We start from the raw sequence: 8,169 nt of genomic DNA, 5'->3' as shown, positions 1-8,169 counted from the left end.
TTGGTGGGATTGTTTGTCATTCTGTCTCTTCAAGGGCAAAGATTCTCTTATTGCCCTCTTGTTCTCAAAGACCTGAGCTCGCTGGTTTTTGAAGAACTTGGAATTACGCCCCACTGGTTTAAAAGGTCATTAAGTTAAGCCCAGCTGGTTTCCAAAGCCAAATGTTACAGGGGTTCATCTTCCCAGTGCCGGTCTGCCGTACCTGGGGCGACTGTTGTGGCGTCTGCTGCTCTCCCTTCTTCCTGCTTGCTGTGTCCCTCCCGTTTGTGGTCTCACTGGGAGTCTGGTTCTCGGCCACATCTCCACCTGTCCCACTCTTTTCAGTGTGGTCTCTTCTCTACGATTAACTGTGGAAAGCCTGTTCTGCCAGTCTTTGGGTTGTTTTGTAGGTTAGTTGTACGCATGTGGCTGTTATGTAGGTGTGCCTGTGGGATGAGATGAACTCAGTATCCTCGTACTCTTCCCACACCATCAGCCCAGAAGTCTGGTTGGTATTGTCTTATATTTTCTATCTATTTAAGTTTTCACTGTGTTCATCCATTTTTGTTCCATTTTCAGTTAACATCTTTATGACTATTTATTTGAACTCTTTATCAGGTAATTACTTATATCCATTTCATTAAGGTCTTTTTCTGAGGCCTTACCTTGTTCTTTCATTTGGAACATATTCTTCTAGAGGAGATTATTTCTGAGGAAGTTTATCACTTATCCACCAGAGACAAATATCTATTTTTCTCTTTCTCAGAGACAAGGGCCAAATTAGCTTAACTTTGAATGGTAGAGTTGGCTTTTGATTAGAGCCACAGAAAACTGTGCTAGGTAGATGGCTAACAGGTTATACGCTGATATTAATTCACTGTTATATTAACTTAGATGCATGATATATTGGGAAAGAACATCATTTTAACAGAAAAGTATTTCTGTTCATAGTGTTTTTCTCTAATTTTCACCTTCCTTGTGTCTGTTTTTGTTTTAGTCTGACACCGTAGGGAAATTCACTGTGAAGTAGGGAACAAGTGAGCATGTGCCCTCTGTCCTCAAAAGTTGGCATGCAAGCCTGTGAACTTGGAAAGAGAACAAAGCTTTCTAATATGGTAAACCAAGAAAATGTAGATTAAGAAGTCTGGTTTCCTCTTCTTTGCATCAGCACATAACAGCTGTCAGATACCACTGAATAATCTACTCCTCTGGTTCCTGAAAGGTAGATGTTATTATTAAGGCATTTCCAAAAGGAAATACGTTTTAATTTTGAACAATGGCACAAATGAAGTGGTAATGCAACAATAAAAGAGAAACTTGAAAAAGTACAGTATTTGCATTTGTGATTTTTTGTTTGTCCCACCTAATCCCATTCTCTCCAGTGGTCCCTGAACCTTCACCAGCAGGCTGACATCCTGATAACCTCTAAAAGGAAGAAGTAAAACAATGTAAAAGGCAAGGTGGGTGTGGCAGCTAACAAGGTCATGGTGAATAAGAAGAGCAGCTACGCAAACATATGCAGTTAAGGCATTAGGTTCTAGGGCTGAAAGGAAGTACACCAGATTGAAGAGTGCCCACATGGTATCTGATGATAGATTTCCAAGGAAAGAGCCCAATCTTCGGGTTTTTCTGCTTAGCCTTCACTGCCAAACAAAGCAAGTTGCAAGAGCAGTCGTAACATTAAGCAGTAGAATTTTCCTTCCGTTGGGGGAAAGCTAGTAAAGGCATCTCTCTATGCCCTCTTCTTGCTAAAAAGGCCAGCTTTCTCCTTAGGTCCCTGCTGTCAGAGAAGACTTGCAAAGGCTGTGATGGTGTTGTGACACAATGGTCATTAGAAGTATGAGTCTATGTTCATCTAATCCTGCAGGAGTTAATTCCTCTCCCTGAGCCTCAAATTCTTCACCCGCAAACTGTGGTAGGCAGATTGAACCAGAAAACAAAAGATATATTTCTAAAAGACTTATTTTCTCTATTTTCTTCTTTACTTCATTCATCCAATTAAAAAATTTAAGCAGTAAAATCATAGTCTAGTCTAGCTGCTTTCCATATACCTGAGATTAATTCACATACTTACTTTCTCAGTAACATGATAAAGTCCTCTTTAGAAACATATACACACTGATTTCAGAATACCACCCCTGGGGTCTTGGTTGCCAGTTTGGTCCAGAAACACAGTCAGAATCTTAATGCCAGTCAGCGACCTTGCCAGCATCCACTACCCATGTTCTAGTTGATATTCTCTCAGGAGACAATGCTTTCCTTTCTAAAATATATGCTTTATGCTCCAAATAATGAGTATATGGATAGGTCTTCATTTGACTCACTACCTGAACAATCAGCTTCTTATATCTCCAAAGCAGAATCAACTCACCTAATTTTGTGTCCAGTCACTGGGAGTTGGTATCATCCAACTCCTGCATGAAAGGTTCTTCTGAAATATCTTGCACCATCAGCAATTTCTAGGTAGTCTAGTATATACCAGCCATAATTGACTTGTTCTGCCAAACATGAAACTCATTCAGTATTGCTCCTGTAGGAGTCAAATTCTTACTTACAACTTAATAAACAAAGTTAACTTTGTTCCAGACCTTATCATGGTTGAGACTTCCAAATTTACTTCATGTTCGACACTGCCAACAAAGTGTTCAAAGCATTTAATACTTACAAGTCACATCTTGTCCTCTTTCACGTTCACATGAGAGACCAAGCCCTATTTCACTCTTGTTTAAGTTTTATTACTGTAGTTATTAGTAATAAACCAATAGAACTGGGATAACAAAGGGAAAAGTTCAGGATAAGTAACTTCTTCCTTATGAATTAAAACACATGCACACAATTGAGTTACTCCCTCCCCACCCAATCCTGATGTACAAATAGCTACACAAAACAGTCCATAGAGCTCTGTGAACAGCTGACGCCAGGAGCTGGACAAAGGACCACAGCTGTATGAAGTCTTAGGCTGATCTGGGTCTAGATGACCAGCTTCTCCACACTGAGAGTACTTGTGGTTTCATCCTCCTCATTTGACCCAAAATAGCCCGGGAGGTCCAGCATCCTCTGCTCGGCCTCAGTGAGGCCAAATGACGTATTGTCGTAGAAGGCGAACTCAGGGTGGGCTGGGAAGCTCTGACATTTGTCTTTTCTACCCTGGGAAGGGCTGAGAGGGCTGACCCTCTGGTAGCTATCTTTGGGAGCAGTGGGGGAAGGCTGCTTCCTCGAGACACTCCTGTGACTGGGGGACGGTCCCCTCCGAGCTCTGTGAGGCTCCGTTCTCTCACCTCCTACCACGAGGCCTGCCTGGCTGTCCCCCAGGTCTGGTTTCCTCATGGGCTGCCCCAGAGTGTAGGATTTAGGGGGAGGGCTTACTGGACCTCTGGTTGCACCCGCCCCTTCCGGTTTCTCCGGAAACGGGGCAGCGCCTCGGCTCTGAGGCCGAAACCTGTCTTCAGCCTGGTCCCAGGTCCGCGTCCTAGAACTGTAGGTGGGGACCTGGCGTGGCGTCAGGGTGGACATGCTCCTCTCCCGGAACGGCCGGGCCTGCTTGGCTTCGTGAAAACTAGCGGTCCTCCTGAAGTGGGAGGCCCTGGGGTGGCTCCTCTCCGGCAGCGCCCCTCTGCCGCCCACGTGCCTCATGGCGGACTTCCGGATCACCGTCTGGCTGGGGCTGACGGCGCAGCTGGCGGGACACAGGGGGTGGTCCAGCCTGGAGGGGGGCCTGGCCAGGGCACCGCCCGCAGGCTGCTCCAGAAACGGGGATTTGATCCGGAACTTGTTTGCCGTGGCTTCGTCCGGGCTTTCTACGTCTAAGGGAGGCGCGGCGGCGGCGGCGTCGATGGCCGTGTCTGTCAGGGGACTCTGAGACACGTGGTACACCTTGGTGGTTTCCGTCAGGCCCTTCTTCTTCATCTCCTTCAGCTGCTGCTGGGCCAGGCGGTAGCTGAACAGCGGGGGGATGATCTTCTGGGCGTTGGACTGCACGCTCTCGCTGCCAGAGGCGTCGTCCTCGGGGGCGGCGGGCACGCTGCGCCTGTAGGTCAGGGGGATGCCCACGTCCCCCGTGCCCCCCGCGGGCCCGTCGCCCCCGTCAGAGAAGCTCCCGCGCTGCTCGCTCAGCTCGCAGATGTTCTCCTCGTCCGAGTTCTTCCGGAAGCTGGGGGAGTGGATGGAGTTGTGCCGGGCGGGCGGGCGGCACTTCGGGGCGCGGCCGAACTTCCGCCACAGCGTGATGAGGACCGTGGCGAGGATGATGAACAAGCACAGGGAAATCCCAGTGACGGTCACGATGTTGTTGGACTTCACCGGACCCTGGGGCTGCAGAGGGGACGCACTGGATGGCTGGAAAGCTACAAGACAAAGGAGAGCAAATGTAGTCTCTGGTATTGGTTCTCTGCCTGGTTTTAAGGTTCTGATTATCTAGCAGTTCTAGAAAAAAAAGTAAAATAAGGACTAGGATTTCTGGTCTTAACACACGTGTCTCTGCTGTCAGCTTAACCCAGACGCCCCCCCCCCAAAAAAACCCGAAAAGCAAAACAAAAAAAACTACAGAGAACAAAAAACACCAGGGCCCACAGAAATGAGGTGAGCAGATAAACCACAATCAGGGGTGATTCCTGGCCTTACCAGCTCCTGCTGACGTGTGTCTCAAATGTTCCACATAGAATGAAGCAGCATAAGAAAAGTTTCAGGGCAAAGTCAAGGTTTTTGTGTAAGATACGGTAGGCATGGGATATCTGTGGTTAAATGTACCTTTGAAATGAACATGGGAAAATTCTTATCAAGTATTAAAACTTGACATTCAGGTAGGTTGTGTCTTAATTCACATATCTGAAGAAATTAATAGGTGAAAATAAGTCTTGAGGCAATACTGAACACTTCACGAATGTGTGTCATTCCTGCACAGGGGCCATGCTAAACTCTACGGTTCCAATTTTAGCGTATGTGCTGCCCAGACAAGCACAAGTTTTTGCCTAATGTCAGAGAACCGGCCTTCCTGGGCGAGGCCTCTTCTGTTCACTCTTCAGTTTCCAGCTGTCCACTCCTCTTGCTTCCTTACATGGGGTTTGACTTGTCTTTTTCTAACCTACTCTCTCCCGCTGATTTGTCCCATGGTCACCAAAATGTTTCACCAAGATTCAGACACCACCTGGAGCTTTGGCCTGTACTGCCACTGAAGTACCCAGGAACCTGAGACCACCTAATGCCACCATGACTGACCTCTCTTTCCTCTTTGTCACTGTCCACCCTTCAGGTGCTTCCAGTCACCGGTCCTGTCCCATACCCGCCCCCCCCACCCCCACCCCAACGTCTCACCACTACCAGCTCTGTGTGTCATGTCCATGACCCACCTTCCCACTGCTTCCCTCTGTCCTTCTGCTGCCCCCTACCATTGGGATAACGAAACTCCTCAGCATCCAGAACTTTTCCCTTTGCCTCCTTCCTTGCCTACCTGACAACTGGCTTTCGTGTAGGGCACCGCTTCCCTGGCCCACCCTCTTGTGTGGAAGCTGTGATGCACACTTTGTTTATAAGCAAACAAGACCAGCAGCACGGGGTGCTCCTCATTATTTTCATTCCTGATTGCCATTTTCAAAATTCTACTTAAAAAAAAATTCTCCATGCTGTACTTTTCATCTCCATGACTTATTTATTTTATAACTGTTAAGTGTGTACCTCTTAATCTTCTTTATTTTGCCCATCCACCCCACTCACCTCCTTCAGGCAACCACCAGTCTGTTCTGTGTTTAAGAATCTATTTTTCTTGTTTGTTTTGCTTTTCAGATTCCACAAATAAATGATATCAGGTGGTATTTGTCTTTCTCTGTCTGATTTACTTCCCCTAGCATAATACCCTCTAGAATCATCTACGCTGTTGCAAGTGGCAAGATCTCATCCTCTTTTATGGCTAAGTAATATTTGTGTGTGTGTGCGCGCGCGCACACGTGGGATTTGAATGTGTGGTTGTGAATACCACCTCTCCTTTATCCATTCCATCTATTGATGAGCACTTGGGTTGCTTCCATATTCTGGCTATTGTAAATGATGCTGCAATAAACATAGGGTGCATATATGTTTCAGGATTAGTGTTCCTTTTCTTCGGTAAATTCTCGGCAGTGGAACTGCTGGATCATACCATATTTCTATTTTGAAGATCCTCCATAGTATTTCTGCAGTAGCCGCATCAGTTTACATTTCTACCAACAGTGCATGAGGGTTCTCTTTTCTCCATATCCTCACCAACACTTGCTATTTCTTGTCTTTTTCATACTAGCCATTCTGTCTGCGGTGAGGTGGTATCTCATTGTGGTTTTTATTTGTATTTCCCTGATGATGAGTGACGCTGAGCATCTTCTCAAGGGTCTGTTGGCCATCTGCAGGTCTTCTTTGGAAAAATGTTTATTCATGACCTCTGCCCACTTTTTAATTGGATTCTTTGTTTTGTTTTTTTGGTGTCGAGTTGTATCAGTTCTTTGTATTTTTTGGATATTGACCTCTTATCAGATATATCATTTGCAAATATCTTCTCCTATTCAGTAAGTTGCCCTTTTGTGTTGATGGTGTCCTCTGTTGTGCAGCAAAAGCTTTTTATTTGTAATCCCAATTGTTTAGTTTTGCTTTTGTTTCCCTTGCCTGAGGATACATATCCATAAATACGCTACTAAGGGTGATATTCAAGGTGCCTTCTATTTTTCTGATGCCCCTGCTATCTACCCAGGCCATCGCCCTAACCCCCCTCAACACTGCCATTCTCCAGCCTCGTGGCTGCCGTCAGTCTCTAGCACCTGGGCCTCAGTCTTCCTCACCCTCCTACAGCTACGCCTAACTGGGCAACGTCAGTGCCCACCTGACGCATCATGCCTCACCACTGTTTGCAGCTGCTCCTCTTCTGAAATCTTAAATTTCATAGTCCACTTTCAAGCTGTATCTTCTCCTCTCACTCAGTCAATATTATTACACTGGTTTTTCAACCTCACTGCAATTTCTGATTCCCCAACTCATTCATGTATTTCCTCCCCACCTGCCAGCCAGCTCCTGGCCTCCCTTCTCTCCCTACACTCATGATCCATCATATAAACCATTCTCTTGCCAATAACCTCAATTCTCTGACCTTTAGTACTAAGCCAGACTCCTTTCCCTGATCTACAGCAAAAGTCCATCCCTCAGTAAACCAAAACATGTGAATTATCAACTGCTGCACCAAAGGACTGAGCAGCGGTAGAGAAAATAATGCACCTGCGAAGGCCAGTGCCTCTGCGTACTGACAGCCCCAACCTCGGCTGCCCACAGTATGGGCAGCATGGCTTCCTAAGCAACTCAACTCTTTCATTCCCTAAAAATTTCAGCACTCTCCTCACGTCCCCTACCAACCCTCCTCCTCAGAATGCCACTGATTCACACAAAAATAGGAGTTATCTGGAAAGTACACCCCTCCCCCCCCCCAGCTTCTTCTTCCCTAGAGACTTAGGAGCAGCCACACTTCTATTCATTTCTTTCTCTACGGAATTAGTGGGAGAAGTGTCTTCCTACAAAGTCAGGTCTGCCAAGTGCTCTCCAGGTCACTCTTCTCCAGGGGGACCAACCCTCTGTATCAGTTCTCTCCAGCTTCTCCCCTATGCAGCTCCATGCCAACGTGCTTAAGCTCTCACTTTTAAAAGACCTTTCTGGAACCCTCTCACTACTGCCGCAACCATATCTTATTCCTTGTCTTCCCAGAAGAAAGCTTAAAGAAAGAAGAGTCTATATTTGCGGTCTTACTCCTTCTACATCATCATCTCTGACTCCTGCAATCTGCCTCCAGGATTCCCGTGAAATGGTTTCTGCTGAGGTCATTAATGATCTTTTAGCTAAATTCAAAAAAGTTTAGTCCTGATATTCCTTGACCTCTGCAGTATTGGCCACTTCCTAACACTTCCTGAAACTTTTTCTCTTCTTGGCTTCACCGATAGTACTCACTTCTTTAATTCAGAGAGAAGAACATCAATTTTGGAACAAGGAGATCTAGATTCTCTCCTGGCTCCATTAGCTCTGCTCTCTCCACCAATGTCCCATCGACACCTTCACCTCCACATGCCCAAGACTCAACCTCTTTCCCCCAGAACATGTGCCTCATCCAATATATCCAATCTCAAGGAAATGGCACTACTGTCCATGAAGTTGCCAGTCCTAGAATCCTGGTTTTCATCCTTGATGCTT

The 8,169-nt window shown here is 46.3% G+C and overlaps 1 protein-coding gene and 1 pseudogene across 4 annotated transcripts in view; both read right to left on the bottom strand.

Moving 5' to 3' along the window:
* Positions 1–2,698: 2,698 nt before the first annotated feature.
* The window catches only part of THSD1 (thrombospondin type 1 domain containing 1), a 28,120-nt gene continuing 22,649 nt past the window's right edge, over positions 2,699–8,169 (bottom strand). For all 4 annotated transcript variants that reach the window (XM_039236128.1, XM_039236127.1, XM_039236130.1 and 1 more), the window contains one exon: positions 2,699–4,322. In XM_039236128.1, the coding sequence (XP_039092059.1) occupies positions 2,950–4,322 (1,373 nt within the window). In that variant the 3' untranslated portion in view covers positions 2,699–2,949. The remainder of the gene's footprint in view (positions 4,323–8,169) is intronic.
* On the bottom strand, positions 4,837–4,936 carry LOC120234328 (annotated as a pseudogene).

This window comes from Hyaena hyaena, unplaced genomic scaffold (assembly GCF_003009895.1).
Source record: "Hyaena hyaena isolate Hyena2069 unplaced genomic scaffold, ASM300989v1 scaffold_106, whole genome shotgun sequence".
Lineage (NCBI taxonomy): Eukaryota > Metazoa > Chordata > Mammalia > Carnivora > Hyaenidae > Hyaena > Hyaena hyaena.
The sequence above is the reverse complement of the archived record's forward strand: the minus strand, read 5'-3'. Positions and strand labels throughout refer to the sequence as shown.